Here is a 24722-nt window from a genome sequence, read left to right on the forward strand (position 1 = left end):
TTTATGATTTAATTGTATTTATATTTATTGCTACCGAAAATTGCTGGATTGGAAATTCACAAATTCTCAACTAAGCTTGCTCAAGAAAATCCTATGAAACTCACGAAAAACTTCCTGACAAATTCCCAAAGAAATTGTTGGAAAAAACATCAAAATTACCTTGAAACTTTCTAAGTATTTGCCAAACGAATTCATATAAGAATACCCAGCCTTTTAATGAAATTGACCAAATCCAATCTCAAAATAAATTGCCGACATATAGTATATAAAAATTTCCACAAACATTCACAAAACAAAAATTTCAGAGAAATTCTCAAAAAAATTTCCGAAGACATCGAAGGAATTTCTGAAGAAAACTTAGAAAGAACTCCAAAAGTAATTTTCGTAGAACAAAAAACATTTTTTTTTCAAATAAATTCCCGAAGGAAATTTATAATTAACTAGCTGTACCCGGCAAACTTTGTCTTGCCTACTGCGTTTTTTGACGTTTCAAGTTTCTAGCCAAGACCAAGTCCCCGGTCAAAATGTATGAAAGATCGATTTTCAAAAACTCTCAATTTTTCCATGTTTTTTGCCTCATAAACCTTCCTTGGATGAATACTAACAGAACAAAACAAAGACGACCAAAATCGGACCTTCCGTTCGCAAGTTATGCGCAGTCCCACGTATGCCACTGCATTTTTATATATATAGATTTCCCAAATCAATTTTTTTTAATTCAATTCAATTCAATTTCCAAAGGAATTACCGAAGAAGTTCCCAAAGTAATAATCGAAGTTTCCAAAATTTCCAAAGGAATTGCTGATGAAATTCCCAAATAAGTTTTCAATGCAAGTAATATCGAAATTGCCGAAGGTATTCCGAAATCATCTACTGTAGGAATTCCTTACATAATTACTGAAGAAATCTAGAAGAAATTGTCTGAAGAATTTTCAATAAAATTATAGAAGCGATTTTTGGAAAAATTTCCAATGAATCAGCTAAGGAATACAGAATAACATAGATAATGAAAGTCTAAAAAAACGACGAAAATCCAAAAAAAAGTAGAATGACTTGCCGAAGAATTTCCAGAAAAATTCCAGAAAAAGTCATTGCCGAATGGATTACCAAAGGCTTCACTAATGGAATTCTCAAAGGAATTTCCTGAAAAGTTATTTAGAGAATTTTAAAAAGCAAATTTCTATAGAATTGTTGGCATTAACAAAACAACGCTTGAAAGACTACTAAAAAATTGGCGAAGGAACGCCCGAGAAAACATTTCAAAGGATTTGCCAATGAAATAAAAAGCTAAATAATCTCCTAATGGAATTGCCGCCGATGAAATTTTCAAAGGATGTGTGAAAGGTATTTAGTATCAAATTCCCAACATACTACCGAAATAAATTCTTAAAGAAAGATCCAAAGATATTACTAAAGAAATTTGTCAAATCCAAAGGAATTACTGGGGGATTTCCAAAAAAGGTATTAATTGAAATAAATTACAAAACAATTCCCAAATGAATTACCGGGAATATTCCCTGATGAATTACCGAATGAATGTTTTGCCGAAAACATAAATTTCTTGTATTACACGTACAAACCAGGCTCGATTATCCGAAATATAATTTCCCTGTAAAAGTATTCTCATGTACACGTGGTAGTGTTCAACTAATAAAACAAAAACACTGTCGTCATTACTTTTGTGGTAAAACCAAAAATGCAAATATGTATCCTGATTTTGCAATTTTAAGTAGGGTAACGAAGGGTATTATCGGCAGATTTGTTCTCTGCGTTAAGGGTTTTTTTGTGGGCCAAATTGCCTGAAATTTGGCATTACTCAGCTTGGTTGGGAAGGATTTGAGGCCAACTTTGAGATCAACAGGTTTCAAAAAAAAACCCCATGACGAATAGAACAAAACTGCCGAAAATACGTAAGTTCCCCTTTTTATAACTTTTACACTTGTTCTTGAAAACTATTTTAATAAGAGTTGTTATCATGTAATAAAACAAAGAGGATGTCACGATGAGTACAAGTTACACGCAAATTTGTTATGTTCAAAGCGCGATGATTGTTATGTTCAAAGTGAAAATACAAATTCCATGTATTATACACAATCAATTTATCAAGTTTTCGTACCTCCATGGCAAGTAAAGTGTTAAATAAGTACAACGTATCGAATTTTCCAAAAAAAAAACTATTCTCTAAAATATAGTGCGTTTAAATTTGTGGGCTCATTTTTTCCGTGACTGAGAATTGAGGGTGAATCAGTATTTAACAAAAAAAAACAATCTGGAAACCACTGAAACTGGCACCCCCTAGGCACCCCCTAGGAAAAAATCCTAGATACGCCAATGCTTCTTCTTCTTCTTCTTCTTCTTCTTGGCGTAACGTCCTCACTGGGACAAAGCCTGCTTCTCAGCTTAGTGTTCTATGAGCACTTCCACAGTTTTTAACTGAGAGCTTCCTCTGCCAATGACCATTTTGCATGTGTATATCGTGTGGCAGGCACGAAGATACTCTATGCCCAAGGAAGTCAAGGAAATTTCCTTAACGAAAAGTTCCTGGACCGACCGGGAATCGAACCCGTCACCCTCAGCATGGTCATGCTGACTACCCGTGCGTTTACCGCCTCGGCTATATGGGCCCTGGTATACGCCAATGCTATTCTAGCTAAAAGTATTGGCCGAGCCATGCGGGGAAGCCGCATAGAGGATGGAGGAACTTCGGCGGCAGAAGGCCGCCGAAGTATCCGAAATCCGATGCCTCGTAACTGTGCCGATTCTATTCTAGGCAATCCACAGATCCAAGAATATGCCCGGTAGAATGCGACCAGAGATGTTATCCCTTTTTAAAGTCCGACGAGTGTTAACGAGTTCGAACAGCAAGTGATTGTCTGTTAAATTGCACACTAGTTTCAGTATTTCTATCATAATTCTACGATGTAGTATGTTTAAAATGTTTTGTTGGAAAAATATAGTTTTTTATTGCAATTGTTGATTTATTTGTGGCAATTCTGACATTTTTTATTGCTCGAAAATCAATCATTTATGGGAAGTTTTGATTTATTTATGCGCTTTTTGATTTGTTTATGGAACTTTTATAGTTTATTATTGCTTTCACCCCTATTTATTTATTGGCAATTTTCGAATTATTTATGGAATTTTTTTAATTTATTATGGGGCGTTTAATTGGCTGCCATAGTTACAGTAATAATAATGTTGCAAAAAGATATTTTTTCAGCACGAGCCGTACATTTATCCAACGCGGCTTGCCAAGTTAATAAAAACGAAAAGCGCTGAAAAAATCGAGTCATGCAACGAATTGAAAACTATTTTTTGCTATTACGTTCTAAAAACGTATTTTTTTCACTGACCAAAAGAACGCTAAAACGGCTTACTTTATTTCATTAAACCAAAAGTGACGAAAAGTACTAAGCTACACATTTCAGCCCTTTAGCCAACAAAAAAAAATCATTCATAATTGTGTGTGTAATCAATGCTAAGATGAATTGTATGTTAAATGAGCTTGATTGACCCTGATACCTCATTCTTCGGAAGTACACTCCCGATCAAAAGTTTGGGGTCACTCCCTCAAAAACATGTCATTTTTTCAGGCCCATATCTTCGCCAATTTGTGTCCGATTTCAAAACCCTAGGTCTCACTCAAAAGATAATAAGTCAAAGTACCTTTGAACATGATTTATATGAAACTCTTACAAAAATATTTGTAAGTAAACTTAATTCAAAGTTGCCAAATTTTCTGTTCTGTGTTCTGCCAAATGAAGATAAATTTACGGCAGTGTCGCTGGAAATTGGGTCGACCAAATTTTATGATGAGAGCGGTAATACAACCTATTTTCTATTAGCTTTCATCTGCTTTTTACAGAACTTGGCTAAAAAATCTAAGAAAGTAAGTTATTAAGTAAACTAACTCTCGATGTCATCGACCAAAAGTTTGGAGTCACCCCTCAATATGATGAGTCGGCCAAAAGTTTGGGGTCACTATCGTAAAACATGGAAAAGTGGTTTGTTGATATCTTTGTCATCTTTCATTCAACTTTAATTCTTCTAGGCTCATTTGAAACCTAATGAATGGTACATACTGCACAGAAATTGAAGCACACATAATTGATAAAATTTACATACTTAAACTTATCGTAAAATGGCCTCATTTTTTGAAATGCGGTGAAATGTGTTAACTTTACATAACATTTTCATGTATACAAATCTTTGAATACGTTAAATGAAAAACATTAAACGTAAATTTAGTTCATTATCGTTGAAATGAGCCAAAAAGAATTGAAACTAAACTATAGATGACGAAGATATCATCAAATCACGTTTCCATGTTTTACCAAACTAATATTGAGGGGTGACTCCAAACTTTTGGTCGATGATATCAAGCGTTAATTTACTTAACAACTTTTTTCTTAGATGTTTAGCCAAGTTCTATAAAAAGCAGTTGAAATCTAATAGAAAATAGGTTGTATTACCGCTCTCATCATAAAATTTGGTCGACCCAATTTCCAGCGACACTGCCGTAAATTTATATTCATTTTTTAGAAAATTTGGTAACTTTGGGTTAACCTTCTTCGGGCATTAAAAAAAAGTTACGAATAATGCATTGGGGTCATTATGACCCAGAAAATCAAACTCTTATAGAATGATGATTTTTTCACCAATTCAAATGACCAAAGTCTTATTTGATAGATAATTACGTCAAGAATGTGTTGATATGTTGAAATAGTGGTTCCGGGATCATTGGCCACCGGGAATCTGCTACACAGGGCACCATGTCGGACATGTGGGATAGCACTACATTTTGCCAGTAGTTGTGGAATATCTCGCATTCTGGACCACTTAGAAGGATACTGTCTACGGCAAAGTTGCTCAGAATACTAAGAGCTTTCACATAGGAAACAATTTAGTTCGAGAATCACTCACTGCGTGGCGCTAGTGTTCCTATAAGCTTCCAGTTCAGTCTGAATGTCGTATATCTCGCGTTCTGGACCACCTAGAAGGATACTGTCTTCGGCAAAGTTGCTCAGAAGACTAAAAGCTTTCACATAGGAAACAATTTAGTTCGAGAATCACTCACTGCGTGGCGCTAGTGTTCCTATAAGCTGCCAGTTCAATCTGAACGTAGTATATATCGCGTTCTGGACCACCTAGAAGGATACTGTCTTCGACAAAGTTGCTCAGAAGACTAAGAGCTTTCACATAGGAAACAATTTAGTTCGAGAATCACTCACTGCGTGGCGCTAGTGTTCCTATAAGCTACCAGTTCAGTCTGAATGTCGTATATCTCGCGTTCTGGACCACCTAGAAGGATACTGTCTTCGGCAAAGTTGCTCAGAAGACTAAGAGCTTTCACATAGGAAACAATTTAGTTCGAGAATCACTCACTGCGTGGCGCTAGTGTTCCTATAAGCTTCCAGTTCAGTCTGAATGTCGTATATCTCGCGTTCTAGACCACCTAGAAGGATACTGTCTTCGGCAAAGTTGCTCAGAAGTCTAAGAGCATTTACATAGGAAATAATTTAATTCGAGAATCACTCACTGCATGGCGCTAGTGTTCCTATAAGTTTCCAGTTCAGTCTGAACGTCGTATATCTCGCGTTCTGGACCACCTAGAAGGATACTGTCTTTGGCAAAGTTGCTCAGAAGACTAAGAGCTTTCACATAGGAAACAATTTAGTTCGAAAATCACTCACTGCATGGCGCTTGTGTTCCTATAAGCTTCCAGTTCAGTCTGAACGTCGTATATCTCGCTTTCTAGACCACCTAGAAAGATACTGTCTTTGGCAAAGTTGCTCAGAAGACTAAGAGCTTTCACAATTTAGTTCGAGAATCACTCACTGCGTGGCGCTAGTGTTCCTATAAGCTTCCAGTTCAGTCTGAACGTCGTATATCTCGCGTTCTAGACCACCTAGAAAGATACTGTTTTCGGCAAAGTTCGTCAGAAGACTAAGAGGATACTGTCTTCGGCAAAATTGCTCAGAAGACTAAGAGCTTTCACATAGGAAACAATTTAGTTCGAAAATCACTCACTGCGTGGCGCTAGTGTTCCTATAAGCTTCCAGTTCAGTCTGAACGTCGTATATCTCGCGTTCTAGACCACCTAGAAAGATACTGTCTTTGGCAAAGTTGCTCAGAAGACTAAGAGCTTTCACAATTTAGTTCGAGAATCACTCACTGCGTGGCGCTAGTGTTCCTATAAGCTTCCAGTTCAGTCTGAACGTCGTATATCTCGCGTTCTGGACCACCTAGAAGGATACTGTCTTTGGCAAAGTTGCTCAGAAGACTAAGAGCTTTCACATAGGAAACAATTTAGTTCGAGAATCACTCACTGCGTGGCGCTAGTGTTCCTATAAGCTTCCAGTTCAGTCTGAACGTCGTATATCTCGCGTTCTAGACCACCTAGAAGGATACCCGAGCAAAGGCGGATAACAAAGTGATATCACTTTGATAATAAACTGTGTTATCGGTGTTATCATTTTGTTATTTTTGTTATCATCTTTTCCAATTGATGATAAACAGATGATAACAAATTTAGTTATCGATAATTTTGGTCTATCGCGATACCATAAAAATACTAAATGATAACAAAATATGTTATCTGTTTTTAAACGCACATTTCAAAGCTTTCCCAAAACTGAGAGTCTGATGAACCTCGAATCTAAAAATAGATTCCGCTTCCCACCTACAATGCGACTGCAGTACGAAGAGCATACCCTTTTATTACTCTCACTCTCAATGAGTCCCGTTGGTATAGGGGCTATCGGCTGCGACCGACAATCACTCGATCAGGGTTCGAGGCCCGCCTGGGCGCAATAGTCGAAAACATTGGTTGTAAGTTACAAGAAACTTTTTTCAAAAGGTGACGATGTCGGTAAAGTAGATTTTTACTATTTTGGTCGATAAAATAGCTCTAAATGATAACTAATTGATAACAAAACCAGTTATCAGTCACATGTATTTTTTTCATGTTGATAACTAAATGAAATGTTGCACAAAATATTGTATAACACAATTAGTTATCAACTTGAACTCAATGATAACTTAACTTCTTATCATTTTGGTATTCGAGAAGTAAATATGGGTTATCATTTTTGTTATGTTGACTCTTAATTCAACCTAAATGACAACAAACTCAATTATCAAACGAATGATAACCAGGTAACAGAACTTGTTATCATTTTCTTATCCGCCTTTGCTCGGGGTCTTCGGCAAAGTTGCTCAGAAGTGTAAGAGCTTTCACATAGTAAACAATTTAGTTCGAGAATCACTCACTGCGTGGCGCTAGTGTTCTTAGGAGCTTTCAGTTCAATCTGAACGTCGTATATCTCGTGTTCTGAACCACTTAGAAGGATACTGCCTTCGACAAAGTTGCTCAGAACAAATAATTTAGTCCAAGAATCACTTACTGCGTGGCGCGAGTGTTCATAGCAGCCTCCAGTTCAGTCTGAACGTTTTATATCTCACATTTTGAACATCTTAGAAGGATACTGCCTTGCGAAAAGTTACTCGGCAGACTGAGAGCTTTCAAATAGAATACAATTTAGTTCGAGAATCACTCACTGCGTAGCGCTAGTGCTCTTGGTTGCTTCCAGTTTAGTCTGAGCGTCGTTTATCTTGCGATCTGGACCACTTAGAAAAGTAACTTGGGAAAAGTTACTCAGAAGATTGAGAGCTTTCACATAGAATACAATTTAGTTCGAGAATCACTCGCTATGTGGCGCTAGTGCTCTTGGGAGATTCCAGTTTAGTCTGAACGTCGTATATCTCGCGATCTGAACCACTTAGAAGGATACTGTCTTGGGAAAAATTGATCGAAAGACTAAAAGCTTCCGCATAGAAAACAATTTAGTTCAAGACGGAATCTACTTCAGGATTCCCTTGTGAAATTTCAGTAGCAATTCCTTTGGAAAGTCATTCGGTAATTTCTTGAGGGTGCCTTCAGCTATTTCCTCGGCTATTTCAACATTCAAACGTATTTGGAAATTGCTTCTTGAAATATTCTGAATTTTAATTTTTGATGGTCTTCTTGAAAATACCTTGATTTTTGGAAATTCTTAAGGTAATTCCGATGAGCTTTTCTCCGGCCATGCCATTGTGTTTTTTTCATTTTGTGAGGAGTATCTAATTGAATTTCCAAAGTAATAACAAACGAAATTCTGTAAGGATTTTCAAAAGGAGTTTCCAATGCTGAAAGAATACTGAAGAATTTTTTAAAAATTCAATTTTGCAAAGAGCTGTCGAAAGAATAACAAAAGTAATTGTCAGCTAAATTTCCAAAGGGATTGCAGATAAAACTTCCAAAGAAAGCCGGTATGAACCTGCCTACGGCAGAAAATTCCCGAATAAAGAGATAAAAGAAAACTTCCAAAGAAATTTATAAAGGAAATCCCGTAAGAGTTGTCTGATAAATTTGCACACCTTCTTCAGCCAAAGACCACAGACTGTATATAACTTACACTAGACAACGGATTACATGTAAGACTGTAAGATATCCAGTGGCTCAATGAAGAATTTTCCGTTTGGCGAAAATTTTCTCCCGACCGGGATGGGAATCGAACCCACAATTCGTGGCTTACAATACGCCTAAAAGGCTGGCGTTACTAACAGTACAATCACGAACTTCACAGTTATGCTGTAGGTATTTTCAAATATAATAACTTCAATCAATTTCCAATATTACTGCTGAGAAATTTCCAAAAGATTTATCGAACAAAATTTCAAAGAATTGCCGAAATAGAAAACCCAAAAAAACTTATATAAAGTTTTGGATCAAATCCACTAAATATTGCTAAAGGATTTTCAAAGAATTTGCTGAAGAAACTCCGCCAAAAGGAAATTCGAAATATTTTCGCAGGGTTACTTTTACGGAATTTGCCAAAACGATTTGCAAAAGAAATACCGTATCAGTAAGAATTGGCACATATGTTTTCAAAAGAATGTTACAAATATTCCCAAAGTAATAAGCATAGGGTTTTCCAATTGAATTGTAAAAAAAAAAAACAAAAGGAACTTTCAGACGAGATTCCCAAAGAAATTTCCATAGAAGAAATGTTTTGAAAAAGTCCACAAAGCCATTGCCGAAGCATATGTTACATAAGTTCCTAAAAAATCTTGAAAACATTCACCAAAGAATTTTTTATATCTATTCGTATATTTGGAAGGCTCAAGCGCCACATGGGCATAACTGAGCCAAAATCTTTTGTTATTACATTGATTTTACATTTTTCAATTTAATACTGCCTTAAAACTATGTTAGTTTGGGACGCCGAAGTACTCGCGGCTGTTTCGAGGTTAAGGATTGAAAATAAAATAAAATAAAATAAAATTGGGAAGGATGGATTTATGGGTTTAAAACAAAGTTTTTTGCTTACTTATTCTAAAAACATTGATGGGACAAATTGTCCATATCTGTAACGGAACCAAAAAGAAAGGACTTTATCGGAAGACAACGACAAGAAGGGGACAAACGGAAGACGGGCGACGACAGACAGGGGCGAACAACAAAACCAAAAGGCGGACAACGAAAACAAGGTACATAATACATCAAACTCTGACAACAAAAGCTGGTAAATCAGGTTCATGTATTCCAAATCAAGTCCTGCCAACACTTCACTAACGGGTTTCTGTTGTTTTCCTCTGACCCGGAGAATTTCATGCAGCTCAAATCTGACCTCAGGAATTGCTGCACAGATATCCAAAGTCGTAGCTGAAAAAAAAATCCGAATAAACTGCATGACCCGAGATTAAACTGACAGCTCCAAAGAACACAAGTACCATGTTGTGAGAAAATTTTGAAATAAACTTTCAATGTAAAAGCTTCTTTTCTTCTTGGAAGGTTTTACAAACAAAGTAACACGGATACACAACGATTATATCAAGCTTTCAGCTACTAAGAACAATACACCCCAAAAATTTTTAACTAAAATTTGCCGAGTTTAAAGTTTTAGCAAAATATTTGTGAAAACTCAGCAAGGTTTGCTGATTTGTTCAGTCAAATCTACTGATCACCATCAACGTTTTTCTGTAACTCAGAAAATTTTGTAGAAAGTTCAGCGAAAAAGCTTAATCTTTCAGCTCATCAAAATATGGCTGAAAGCGTCTTGGTGTGTAGCATCACATCATGAAAACTCTTAGTCTTCTGAGTAACTTGGTCGAAGATAGTATCCTTCTAAATGGTAGAGAGCGCGAGATATACGACGTTCAGACTGAACTGGAAGCTCCTAAGAACACTAGCACCACGCAGTGAGTAATTGTTGAACTATTTTTTTTCCTATGTAAAAGCTCTTAGTCTTCTGAGCAACTTTGCCGAAGACAGTATCCTTCTAGGTGGTCCATAACGCGATATATACTACGTTCAGATTGAACTGGCAGCTTATAGGAACACTAGCGCCACGCAGTGAGTGATTCTCGAACTAAATTGTTTCCTATCTGAAAGCTCTTAGTCTTCTGAGCAACTTTGCCGAAGACAGTATCCTTCTAGGTGGTCCAGAACGCGAGATATACGACATTCAGACTGAACTGGAAGCTTATAGGAACACTAGCGCCACGCAGTGAGTGATTCTCGAACTAAATTGTTTCCTATGTGAAAGCTTTTAGTCTTCTGAGCAACTTTGCCGAAGACAGTATCCTTCTAGGTGGACCAGAACGCGAGATATACGACATTCAGACTGAACTGGAAGCTTATAGGAACACTAGCGCCACGCAGTGAGTGATTCTCGAACTAAATTGTTTCCTATGTGAAAGCTCTTAGTATTCTGAGCAACTTTGCCGTAGACAGTATCCTTCTAAGTGGTCCAGAATGCGAGATATTCCACAACTACTGGCAAAATGTAGTGCTATCCCACATGTCCGACATGGTGCCCTGTGTAGCAGATTCCCGGTGGCCAATGATCCCGGAACCACTATTTCAACATATCAACACATTCTTGACGTAATTATCTATCAAATAAGACTTTGGTCATTTGAATTGGTGAAAAAATCATCATTCTATAAGAGTTTGATTTTCTGGGTCATAATGACCCCAATGCATTATTCGTAACTTTTTTTGTGGCGCCATTTTGGTTTCACCTTAAGAAAATTTTTTTTTTTTCAAAAGACTCGTTTCTGCAAAATATTAAAAGTCAAGAAGTTTCATTACGATAAGTTAACAAACAAAAGAGATATTAATGCTTGAAATCGCGTTTTGGGTCATAATGACCCTAATGCACGACGAAGGTTAAGTTTACTTACAAATATTTTTGTAAAAATTTCACATAAATCATGTTCAAAGTTACTTTGACTTATTATCTTTTGAATGAGACCTAGAGCTTTGAAATCGGACACAAATTGGTGGAGATATGGGCCTGAAGAAATGACATGTTTTTGAGAGGGTGACCCCAAACTTTCGATCGGCAGTGTATGTAACCTAAAAATAATCCTATTCCAACCTAGGGAAGTGGAACCATCTCGGCAGGGGTCCTATTTTGGGCACTTTTCTGCTATAACTCAGCCAATTCTGAACCAATTGACACAATTGGAATGCGATGATATACGTAAAGTATCTAACCGTGTACAAAATTTCAAGTCAATTGGTTTGGAATTGACTGAGTTATAGCGAAGAGTGCCCAAAACACCGGCCGCTGCCCAAGTGATCCGCTACCCTATTTATTCGTAATGACAGAAAAAAATGTGTATGCGACTCGTAGCATAACTTGACTTATTTTAACACTCATCGCATTTAAGGGCTGCAAAACGGTGAGTCGAAAAGGAGAGCGAGCGTCCAACATAGCTCACAAGTTTCTACCTCATGCTTCCACAAGTCAAGCGATGACAAAGACCACCAGCTAAGAGTTGAGTGCTTAGCTGCTAGTGTAGCCTGGGTACTGTTGTCCTTCTGGCTTCTGAGTATGACATGCTCCTCCCATAGGCGAAACTACCGGGGGGGCCGGGGGTGCCAGGCACCCCCTGGAATTTTGAATCATTGCTGTGAGATATGGGGCGATGAATGATGAATGGATGAACGAATGAATATTAGTTTGTAGTGCACCCCCTGGCAAATATCCGTAGTTTCGCCAATGTACCTCCACCGAAAGCTATACCTAAGGTGGCAGCCCCACCACGACGGTGGATAGAGGACCTTAGGCCAACAACCAACTGTTCCCGAAACCCAAAAAGCAAGCCCAAAAACCGTTGCAGAAACTGAAAATGAATTATTACGAACTGATTCATCGGCACCGACTTTTAGCGCGAACCAACGGACAAGAATTGGAACATGGAATGTATTAACCCTAGCCCAACAGGGTAAACTGGCACAACTAGCCAATGAGGCATGCCGTATGAAGCTTGAAATCCTAGCACTGAGCGAAGTCCGTTGGCCGAACTTTGGAGAACACAGATTGGCGTCGGGTCAAATTCTGCTATACTCTGGCCTACGAGGTGAACACCCTCCTCACCACCGTCGAGTTGGCTTCCTGCTCAGCGCTCACGCCCATGCTGCGCTCACGAAGTGGGCACCTAATAATCAGAGGATAATTGTAGCCAGATTCGAAGCACTGGTTCGAAACCTTACCATAACCCAATGATACGCGCCAACCGTTGCTGCCGAATTGCAAGATAAAGAGAAATTTCACAGCCAACTGAATGCTGTCGTGGACAAGCATCCGAAAGGTGATATCAAGATCCTCATGGGTGACTTCAACGCGAAGGTTGGTTCCGAAAACTCCGACTATGAGCTCGCCATGGGACGCCATAGTCTCGGAGAAATGAGCGAAAACGGAGAGCTGTTTGCAGAATTTGGTGGCAACAATGACACGGTGATTGAGGGATCGCTCTTTCCGCATCGAACAGTGCACAAAATGACATGGCTTTCCCGTGATGGCGTCACGGAAAATCAAATCGACCACATCTGCATCAGCCCAATACAGAGACGGAGCCTTCTTGATTTGCGGAACAAACGTAGTAGCGCCGACATTGCGTCCGACCATCATCTCCTAATCGGCGAGATCCGATTGCGCATTGCTGGAAGATGCTGCGGTAAAAAGGTAATTCGTCGAGGAGCTAGAGAAGCGTGCTATGGATATTCCAGAAGGTGGAAGCATAGAAGATCAATGGAGCGTCATCAAGAATGCCTTCATCGCCTCCGGCGAGAATAATTTGGGTGAGCGACGCACCCGGAAAAAGCAGTGGATCACAGATAATGCCCGCGAAAGACACGTCTGGACAGTTACTGAACGACCCTGCTGACCAGTTGAAATGCTGGTTCGAGCACTTTAGAAACCTTTTTCAAGTGTCGGCCACGCCATCAATATCTCAGCATGATCCGCCAAGGATTTGACACATTGCCGTGTCAACACCGAAGCTCCATCAGTGCAGGAGATAGAAACAGCTATCCGTAGCATGAAATCGAACAGGGCCCCAGGGGTCGATCGCATATCAGCTGAGATGCTCAAAGCTGGCCCGTAGTATCCGCACAACTACTGCATCAATTATTCTGCAATATATGGGAAACCGCTACATTTCCGGTCGACTGGATGCAAGGCGTCTTAGTAAAGGTACCCAAAAGGGGTGACCTGACTGTATGCGATAATTGGCGGGGCATCATGTTACTGTGTATCGTTCTCAAAGTCCTTTGCAAAGTGATCCTAAACCAGATACAGGAGAAGATTGACACAACTCTCCGACGGCAGCAAGCAGGATTCCGTGCCGGACGATCCTGTGTGGACCATATTGTCACGCTCCGTATCATTCTGGAGCAAATCAATGAATTCCAAGAGTCTCTCTACCTTTAAGACAACAGTTATTGTGCAAGTTGAGAAATTGAGAGAAGAAAGTCAAGTGGAATATTTTTCCAATAAATTTAACAGCAAGCTGTTGTTTGTATGAGGTCTGGCAAGTATGAGGAAATCCTTCAAATGGACAGATAAAATTTATGACAAAACTCCCTCAACCCCATAATGGGTTCGAAAAAAATTAACGGTTTCTTGTCGATGGATGTTAGGCTTATTAGGAAAGGTTACTATTTTCATTTTAAAATAAATCAAGCACCTTCGTCTCAAATGTCTCAATAGCCCCCGTCAAAACTGGCGTCAACTAGCAACGTACTCGTCTCGATATTGCGTGTATATATGTATGTACGTAGAAACACTTCCGACATATATAAACCCCAAATGCTTCGTGACCTGAGCGAGCGCACACACAGCCTGACGTCGTAGCCTGGACTGACATTCATGCTGCTAGCTGAGGACACACATGGCTGGAGCGAGAGAACTAAATTGCTAAAGGAATTTCGACACGCAACCCAGAATGAACGAAAATCAAGGATAACACTGTTTGGCAGATTCCTTCGGGTAACCATTTGTTATCTAGTTGAGATTTTTCCACGAAATAAGCAGACATTCAGACACTAGGGAGGTAGAACATATAATTTACCTAAATTTTAACTAAGAGGTGGCATTCCTGCTATTCCCGCCACCATTCCGGACCTTGTTGTTTTCCTAGCTTCTGTCTGCTGCCAGAATCATCAAAAAGGACAAGATTTTTCACCCTGCTCACACATCAGCTACACAATTCCGCTCTGCTGGTGTTTCTATTTTCTCTTCCTTGTGTTTTTATTGATCACAAACATTCACGCCGTACACACTTCTTCGTATTCTTTTTGGGGTTTTCCCTCACTTCACAGAACACCAATTTGTGAACTGAGTCGGATTTTCATATTTTCCACTTTGATCCAAGGGCATTCCTGCTTCACTCTATTTCCACGGACAAGAGGCTTATTCTAAAGTAAGGCTAACGCTGGGCAGCCTTTAACCATACATTTTCACGGGCACTACAGAACAAGAATATTCCTCTTTTGCTGCTTTCATCCACATTGCTTTTAGGAAAAAAGAGAACACCATTCGAGGGACTGCACTTCAGCCAAGGAATCACGAATTTCACATCAAAGCTCTCAGGATCTGAGCAGAAATTTCCCTCTTGCTGGAACAGAAGGCTGCTCTTCCTTTGTTGCTATCGTATTTAAGCGAAGATTATTTCGACATCCTAGATCACACACTCAGAGCGCGTTTGCACGGAAAATTTGTGCACTTAACAACGAAAACGATCAGTGCACACACGGACATTAATTTAACAATTTTCCTTTCCCGTATTTTATGTAATAACCGAATACTGTCAGCCACACTGCTAGCGATACTAATAATCACTCGACTCTGATGGCAGCTTATGGAAGAAAGTGTCTAATATACGGCAGCCAGCGACTGATATTGCTTTCCAAGCTCATTTCGCTCTCGCGTCGCTCTCTGTGTTGGGGTTCATCCGGAAAACAGGCTCAAGCTTTATCTACTGTCGTGCGGTTTTCCTCCCACGGCTGGAAGAATCGTTCGAAATTCTCTGCTGGTTCGAGGGGTACTGGTACAAGTTTATTCAAAAGTGGCTTATCGCAATTTTAATGTTGCACATTGATAAAAAAAAAGCTTTTATGCAATTCAGGAACATAATTTATATTTTACCTAACTCATTTTGATATCATAATGGCCAATTTTTCCGAACTGGTTCATTATGCAACTGAAATGAGTTGCATAATGAAAAAAAGTTGTATAATTTTCATAATGCAACTCATTTGAGTTGCATTATGAACATTATGCAACTCAAATGAGTTGCATTATGAAATAAATCATTGCATAACATTTTGTATGGAACTCGTTGCAAAACTCATTTTTTTTTTCAGCACTCTTCGTAATTATCCAACTCGGCAAGCCTCGTTGGATGAATGTACGACTTGTGCTGAAAAAATCAACTTTTTGCAACTCGTTACATAAATAACTATTATGTAATTCAGTATCATAATTTCTATTTTATATAACTCATTTTGGTATCATAATGATCATTTTTTTTCCGAACGGGTTCATTATACAACTGAACTGAGTTGAATAATGAAAATAGTTACATAATGTTCATAAAGCAACTCATTTGGGATGCATTATGAACATTTTGCAACTCAAATGAGTTGTATAATGAAAAGATCATTGCATGAAATTTTGTATGGAACTCGTTGCAAAACTCGATTTTTGTAGCACTCTTCGTATTTATCCAACTCGGCAAGCCTCGTTAGATAAATGTACGACTCGTGCTGAAAAAAATCAAGTTTTTGCAACTCGTTACATAAATAACTATTATTTTTAGATGTACAAATCATTAAATATTCTATATTCTTATAAGATGTCTGTTTATTCTACCTTACTATTTATTAGTATTTCATTATAATACGAACTTTAACATTTATTCAAGGTTCTTATTTCATAATTCGATTTATTTAATTTAGTTTTATGTGGATGGCTGGATTTGCTCTTCATGTGATTTTGATTTTTTTTTTCAAATTCATTGCATACTTTTACCATTGTTCTATGAAAAAAAAAATTAAACACACTGAGAATACATCTCAGATTTTCGATATGAGATGCAATTTCACAAGAATCTCAACATCAGAATTGTTGATGGAAAATAAGAGAGCAATCTATTGAGGTGAGGCTGGCATCTTAGGTGTAGCACAGACAAACAGACGTATCACTTGGAATAAAGTGCGATTAAAATCATCGTCCCAAACGTATGATCGCTGTGTTTCAAAAAACCCACTGAGTAGATGGCGGTAGTGAGCAAACGTCAAGTAAGAGCAACAACGATGCGAGCGCCATGACCGAGAGATTTGCGAACTACAGAATATTTGAATAGTCCGTTAAAAAGAGAAGCAATAGGAAGTGAGTAGAGTGAGTCGTCTGTTTGTCTGTGGGTATAGCTTCTGGTGAAGGAACATTTCATATTCAGCCGCTGGATGCCAGGAAAAAACGCTGGTTGAGCCGCACCTCCTCGGTGAACAGACGCTCGGGACGTGCCTCCTCAAACTAGCAAAAGTCAGAAGGACAACAGTGCCCAGGCTGCACTACCAGCCAAGCACACAGGTCTTAGCTGACGGTCTTTGTCATCGATTGACCCGTGGAAGCATGACCTAGGAACTTGTGAGGACTAGAGCTATGTTTGAGGCTTCTTCCATCTCCATTTTTCAGCCCACCCTGACGCGCCTTGAAACCCCTAGAACTTCATAATACCTTTTGAATCCATTGAAACGCCCTGAAACCCCTTTGATATCCTACTAAAGGTCTCCTTAAAGCCCTGAAGCTTCACCCTCTGAAACCTGCTGAGACCCACCTAAACATAACTAAAACTCTCTACAATCCCCTTCTAGCTCTCTGAAACCCATTATTTACCATATAAATTAAGCTTAAAATTAAAACTTTGACATGCTGGAGCAAATCCTGGATTCACATAAAACTTTCCATACAAAGCTGGCGAGTTTAAATCGATTTTTTGTACTATTTCAATCAATGTTGCTCTCTTTATTAATCTCATTCTCCGTAACCAAAACCCGATTGAGCTGAAATTTTTATTGTAACCAGCTTACAGGTTATATTTGAAATGTACCGTCGTTGGGGGTGAGAATGGGTCAAAAATGGATACTCAAAGAATGTTTGTTAAATAACAAATACAATTGAAGTCGGAATCACTTTTTATTCGGTATGTATACTCTTCTATCTGGTAATGACAGTTTAGCAAGAAAGTATCACATTATATGAATTGCTTACTAAACTACAAATGATTGAAAATTGACCCAATCTCACCCCTTAGAGGGGGTGAGAACGGGTCAAAGTATTCGAAATCGCCTATCGAAGAAAATAAGTTAACTTTATTGAACATATCTAGCAAAACTTCTTAAAATACAATGTAACCATGACGAATAAAAACTTAGGTAATTTTAAAAGATGATTAAGTAAACCACCTAAAAGGGCTAATACAACCGAAAAAATGGTTGAAATTTGATAAAATTACGTTTGTATGTTGTATCGCCATTTTTAGCTACCATCCTCATCTAATGTTTCAACCTCCATGAGAGGATGGGGAGGATTACAACGAGAGAGGGGCGCATTGAAAGATCGATTGAAAAAAAAACATAATATTTTTAGTATACTGCATAAGAAATGTTTAACCAAACCCGCTATAAACTCTTATGATCATTGGCCACTATACTGCCAAAGCAAATCACTCTATCTCAAGATAGAGGGTCGTTTAAATATTATGTTACACAACATTTCACATTATTAGCCCCCTCTCGCAATAACTTTAAAGTGGATTTTTTTAAATAAATGTTGTATGAGTTCTAGTAGACTTATTCTTCTGTCCAAATGCATGAGTTTATTGTGATAAATGAGTTTAGGCACTAAACGTATGAACACTCCCGCTTGCCACTTCTTCGACATATTTTCCAAGAAAAGTGGGCTTTTATGAAGATACGGTAAACATGGCATCATTCTAACGTCAAATGGGGACTGGATAACAAGTTGAATTTTTAGTTAAGGTTATGTGCACTCGATAACTTGCCTGACCCAATCTCACCCCCATTCTTAATATTTAGACATTGGGTCGAAAATATTGAATTTTTAAATAAAAAGAGCACTGACAGCCCGCGTTTTTCATTGCATCGACCAGGTAATACCTACAGCTAACCACTTATAAGAAAATTTATGGTTAGGTACTCGTGTGAAACATTACGATGGAGAATTTTTTTAGAGTGATTCACCAGTAGTTTCATCATATAAGTTTAGCCATAAATTTAACAAAAAACCATTATTGCTAAACATCTTATTCTACATCATGACGAGTAAAAACATCTCCTCTTTGAAATAATATAAAGTTTTCAACATAAATTAGCGATAGTTGATGAGCTATTTCAAATTATATGTTTCTCCGTTTTGACCCAATCTCACCCCCAGACCTATTGTCACCCCCAACGACGGTACGTTGGTATAAAACTTTTCATGTGTATTTTTAACCCTCGAGCGATCGCGCTGTTGTATTTTGTACAACACGTTGAAAAAACCTCGCTTTTTGTACTCAGCATTAGTGTGGTGCTGAGGCAGGTAGTCAACCGCGCGAGTTACGGAAGGTTAATAATAAAAAAAAACAGGAGATTAAAAAATTCAATAATAACACTACCAATTAAATTTTATTGATTTGTTTCGAAACGTATGTTCGGATAAATGAATGATACTATATTTAGTTATTTATTCATGCTAAAAGTTGGTTCACAACAACGCACGATATTTGAATTTTAGTAAATTCCGAATCTTAAGCAATTACACTATTGTTCGATCCTGTTATAACACAAAACCAATTTTAATGCCGGGGCCCGTGGCGTAGTTGGTCACACGTTCGCTTCATATGCGGATGGTCATGGGTTTGATTCCCAGCCCCGGCACTTGCAATTTTTCGTCAGCTGCTTTCCCCCCCCCCCACCCCCGAAAGCGTCTGACATTGACCCTCTTCTGAGCCTACGGCTCAAACGGAATCGGATACCTGGACATCGGCGAACTGCAACTCATTATGGACCCCCAATTGAACTGTAAAAGGAACAACAGCCACCCATCTACATCCTCGTGCTCTTCATTCTACCATGAATAGAGTAGAACAGTGAAAGAAGCACGAAAACAATCAGCTCGATATAGAAGAATATAATAGAATAGATGTAGGCGCTGTACAAAGTGTGAGTGCAGCTGTCAATTGTAATCGCTCACGTAGTGCCCAAGTGGACAATAGAGCTGTAAGTTAGATTAAGTGATTAAGAATAAAAAAAAACAATTTTACTTAAAAATTTTAGAAGCACGGTTCAAATCCAAGGTACCGTAATCCGGGGTCAAATTGATCACTTTAAAACAACTTTTGCGGATAACATTAGTGGAATTCCAAATATTACCAAAAGAATTTCTGTAAAATCAGTACCCAGTGGATCTCCATGGAACCACGTAACAGAATTTTGTTCAACAAATTTAAACTTTAAGCTCAATAACTCCAAATATCATTAAATTGGAAATGCCACTTTGGGGCGAAATTGATCAGTATACAATTAAGCATCGGTTGGAAAGGAAAATTTCCTTGTCCGCTTAATTTTGCCCTTCTTAAACCGAATAACGCGTTTAAAATCTTACAACTAGTGAATTTATTACTTTAAATGCAAAATTAAATTTTGAAATTTTCCCTTAAACGCCTACAGGTAGGCAATTTCATTTGAAATAAGTGATTTCTGTCACAATAAATGACTATTTCAACATAAAATGAACTTTTTTTAACTACTTCATGTTCTTATTAGCTACGTAACTTTCCAACCAAGGCTCCACAAAAATGTTAAAACAGAAAATTTACGGGAAGTCCTATTATCAATCGATTTTTTAGAAGCCATGATTTCAACTAAATGAGTGATACATTGCAAATTCCTAAAAAAAATAATGCAAAACTAACTTTTTTCTATAAAAAACAAAATTCTACACTCATCTCTAGACATCTACGAACCAGATAACGTAAAAAGTTTAAAATCATTACGACGCTTAAGAGTTCCTAGTATGGAATTGCAATGTAGTATCCGAATGATCAATTTCACCCCCTGATCAATTTGACCCCGGTTTACGGTACGCGAGAGTTTGATAATAATCAGAATTTTGACACCGTTCCTTCCTTTGAAAAAATTATTTTGGGAATTTGTAAGATATATTTCCAGAATTTCTCCCAAAATTTCTCAAAATAAATTTAAAAAAAATTAACTTAACTGAATAAACCATTTCTAAATCTACATCAGGTTGAATACATAGTGCATGATAATCATTGTACCTAACGTCATATAGTGTACATGTAATTATGTTAAACAAAATGTTATAGGAGGTGCATTTTCAACTTCACTCCCTTATTTATCAGAGAGACAATTCTACAATATTATGGAAAATTCATTCCTTCCAAGAGAACAAGAACATTTGCTTTAGAAAAGCTAAACTCTCGCACGCTACCTCTCAAAGCACCCCCGGCGAGCTTACAAAAGCAAGCGTGGTCATCTCTCTCTCTCTCTCTCACCGTTACGGTGGTGGGCCATCGACACCATGCTCTCCGTACTATCAATGGAAGGCTTTTCCTTTGGCGGGTGATTTTTCCTCCCATGTGCATCGTACACACCAAGGTACACACTCATACACTGACGAAGGAGCTAAACATTCGATCCCAGCAACCGACGTATTTGATAATGAAAATGTTTTTACTACTAAGTGACGCTCGTTTTTCTCTTGGCTCACTCGCTCACACGTTTTGCTGACCGTTCATCGTAGTAGGCCATGTAATAGTACTAGTAATGTACGAAACGTGTAGCAAACGCAACAATGACGACGATGACGGGTGATTGTCTCGCCCTTTTCTCTCGCCTTAGCACCCCCGTCCACCCGCAATCAGCACTGTGTGAAAAGGAGTCACTCGACTGTCCCACCCACTCGACGGAATTATCACCGAACGACAAATGATGTGTTCAAGTGTGACGCCTCCTTATGTAGTGTGACCTTGGCGACTCATTCGCGTCAAAATAGTCAACCGTTCTGAGAATATTTTATCTAGGGTGGCGGCGTCTGGTGTTCATCTCACGAAGAAAAGCACTTCATCGCCCATCAAACGTTTATGGAGGTAAATTTATGACATGGCAAACTTTGCCATGCCATATCGAATTTAGATAGTTTGACGTTTGTGATGCTCAGTTTTGCTACGCAATCTAGATTGGCTTTATTGCGATCGTTTTTAATTTCTTCACAGCTCATATTGCAGTGTGCATTCAAAATGCAAATATCAAATGCGGGACCACCAAATGCGGTAAGATTTTCTAACAAGTAACCCGATGTCAGTGGGAGCTTTCGAATCCTAGGTTGGCGGTGATATTGGCTACGGTTGCTACGTTGCCTTTGGTAACATGTGTTACCGCGTTTGAAGCGCATTTGGGTGCCGGTTGCATCTTGAACGCACATAGCAATACACATTAGTATTACATATCCCATTTTTCTACTTTTTGGTTCTCAATGTATAAACGCTGCTGCGATGACGGCGGTGATTATTCAATGAAGCAATATTCAATATTTTATAGAAAATTTTATGTTTTACTAGTGCATTTCCTATAAAGCATGGAAGGTTTTCAGTTATTTATAGATATCATTGCAAATTTCCATGGAACATCTCTATGGAGCGTTTCTAGTGTTTTTATCATGGGTGCAATAAATATAATACCGATTCGAACTGTGGAGAATTCAAGCTGATCGGTTCATCCGTTCGTACATTTTGATGCCTGAAAAGGAATTCAAACTAACTTTTATGTATGGAGAAGAAGATTTGGGATACCTACCCAAGAAACATCTTCAAGTCAAATTGATTCTAGGAGGACTCTGGAATCCTCATAATATTATAACCAAACCAAATAATTCAGGGTTTAAAACGGTACCCCAATTCACCGTATAAGCGATATGAACTACGTCACTATGAAATTTCATTTTTCGGGTATTGGGTATCACCCTAGGCCTAGGGTATCTTGTTCTAAATCTTGATCTAGGAGCCTAGTGCTTGATCTAAGAGCCTGAGAGCTAGTGGTGTCAGAGTGTCAGGTGGTGTCCTTAGAAAAAAATAATCAAGTAGGCTAGTAGCTTTGGTTTTTAGTGGATCTGGTTTAGCTAAAACGTCATGAAACTCACCGACGAAGATCTTCGCTTGTTAGAATTTCCCACCCATGAAAAATACCTTCAAAGTCTCGTTACCACCCAGGATCTCAGATACCTCGGACACAAACACAATGGTCTAAGATTGTACCAAACAGGATATAGGTATTTACTCAAAAGCCACCTATTTTTCTAAATTATTGTTGTAATCCATATATTGCTTCTCTACACAGATCATTGACCGAGTCAGCTTTCCAGAGCCGAAGAAATGAAATAACTGACTTTCTGTATGCAACCCAGGATCCGAATGTATATTTCAGTAGAAATCTGCGCACCACGGATCCACTGTTGAGTGAGCTTGCAACTAGAGAACGGCCAAACCGTCTCGGTTTGTTATCGGTAATATGCAGCGACACTATGCTTAATCATCAAGTATGTAATTTTAATTTTCCACTTTTCGTTAGACAATAATCTACATTCGCTATTTACGGAAAAATGCTGAAATATCTGGATACATTGACTACGAGCAAGCTCTCCTGCGGGTCAATAAAGACAAGGAAAACTCTCTAAATTGGAAAGCGATCTTCCAGGGAAAGCAAGTTCTCTATCCTACCAAGTATGATCTTTCGTACTACAACTCCCGAACGGACAGGGTTTTCAATAGAAACTCGAAAAATTACATTGTTTTGTGTGATCCCGTTCGTGGAATCATATTTCGGAACACGTATGACCGGAAGGATATCTACCCGGACCCGATTGGAGGCTTTTTCGGAACTAATACAACTCGTTTGGAAATCGACAGTGATGTACATGAGCAGGTGGTGCTGTACGATCATGTAGTTAGGAAAAATTATTGAATAAAATACTTAGTTTTTAGTGGCTGCCACTCTTCATCCTCGACCACGTTCAATGGCCAGATTCCACTACACCTAGCTCGCTCGCTCTCTGCGCTCCAGTTCTTTTTTTTTGACAACCGAATCAGTAGCGAACACCAACATTGCAAGATTGTTGTCCAGCATTCTTACAGTATTCTTCCGACTTTGGTCACCTTCAGGATGCTGGATTCGCCGTGCATCTCTCGCCACACACACACCATTCTCCTATACACTGCCGAAGATCGTTCTTAGCACGCATCGCTTGAAAACTCCGAGTGCTTGCAGATCTTCCTCGAACATGCACCCTCATGGGCGTATCAACTTTCAAACGTATTCGATTCGTTCGAATCTGTAGCTCATTTGATTTTCCTGGAGTAAACGAAAGAATGATTTACATTCGAAAGAGGATTCGATCGAAAACAAGCGGTTATAGCAAGCGGTTCAAAGTTTGAATAAAATTAAGATACTGTGGAACATCTTACACTTACAGGGAAAAATCTTAGAGGTCGCCCCTTATCTTACCCCTGTTCTCAGGAACGAACACGTCTTGAAAATTTCACAGCATATAGCTTATGTAGTTCCCTTCCAAAAATATTTTTTTCGTGATTTTTTCCGGACTTCCTAAATAGTTTTTCCGACTTTTCCAGCCGATTTTCTTCAACTGTGGAAAATTTTGTGGAAAACAATTTTTATTTTGTATTTTTTTAATTGCTGAGAAAATTTGCTTATGATTTTACAAAAAAAAAAGTATCTACGATGCTTCGTTCTTGAGCTATGATTTTTCATAGTAGGTGGTGTCTGTCGAAAATGTTTGATTCCCACTGATGTTTCCGAAAAATTAGGTGACCCTGTTTAACCGTTATGTGTCCGACAAACTTTTTGCTTTTTTCTACACCGTGCTTTTTAAATGGGCGCTGGGTACCCGGGTACCCCGTCGGCCACATAAGGGTTAAAACGTTAGACGACCTCCTATTCTCCCATACATTTTGCTGCAGACGCCACGCACATGCATGCGATTCCACTGATCCTGTTATCGCACGATCAGATGCGTGCGTGAGAATGTATGGGAAAATGGGAGGTCGCCTAACGTTTTAATAGGTATATCATTGTTGCGGTCAATGCATTCCTAAATTTTTGAATGTTTTGAAAAGCTTAGACTCTCAGGTTTCTAATGATGAGTTCGGATTTGAAATCGGTGGTTGCGAACACAGCGAAAATCGCAATTTAATGATAAAACTCAAAACGGCGATCAAATCCAAGATGACTTCAAAAGTTTTTCAACTGCAAATGAAAGGGTTATACTTTCCGTTCATAGAAAAGT

At 38.5% G+C, this 24722-nt stretch overlaps 2 protein-coding genes across 2 annotated transcripts in view; one reads left to right on the plus strand and one right to left on the minus strand.

Moving 5' to 3' along the window:
- The window catches only part of LOC109423748 (heparan sulfate glucosamine 3-O-sulfotransferase 5), a 186048-nt gene extending 170762 nt beyond the window's left edge, over positions 1–15286 (minus strand). Inside the window, exon 1 of the mRNA XM_062852105.1 lies at positions 14407–15286. The gene's annotated coding sequence lies outside the window, so the exon portion shown is untranslated. The remainder of the gene's footprint in view (positions 1–14406) is intronic.
- Positions 15287–22445: 7159 nt separating this feature from the next.
- Positions 22446–23414, plus strand: LOC109414288 (cilia- and flagella-associated protein 299). Its single transcript, XM_019688103.3, has 3 exons — positions 22446–22691; positions 22760–22925; positions 22991–23414. The coding sequence occupies exons 1-3, from the start codon at positions 22552–22554 to the stop codon at positions 23381–23383; spliced, it is 699 nt and encodes a 232-aa protein (XP_019543648.1). The 5' UTR covers positions 22446–22551; the 3' UTR covers positions 23384–23414.
- Positions 23415–24722: the final 1308 nt, after the last annotated feature.

The sequence above is a fragment of the Aedes albopictus genome, chromosome 2 (genome assembly GCF_035046485.1).
Source record: "Aedes albopictus strain Foshan chromosome 2, AalbF5, whole genome shotgun sequence".
In the NCBI taxonomy this organism is placed as follows: Eukaryota; Metazoa; Arthropoda; class Insecta; order Diptera; family Culicidae; genus Aedes; species Aedes albopictus.

Excerpts from the sequence above, each read along its gene's own strand:
- LOC109414288 (XM_019688103.3), top strand. The coding sequence starts at position 22,552 with ATGAAACTCACCGACGAAGATCTTCGCTTGTTAGAATTTCCCACCCAT. Across the intron at positions 22,692-22,759 it reads TTGTACCAAACAGGATATAG|ATCATTGACCGAGTCAGCTT; the intron begins GTATTTACTCAA and ends TTCTCTACACAG. Across the intron at positions 22,926-22,990 it reads ACCGTCTCGGTTTGTTATCG|ACAATAATCTACATTCGCTA; the intron begins GTAATATGCAGC and ends ACTTTTCGTTAG.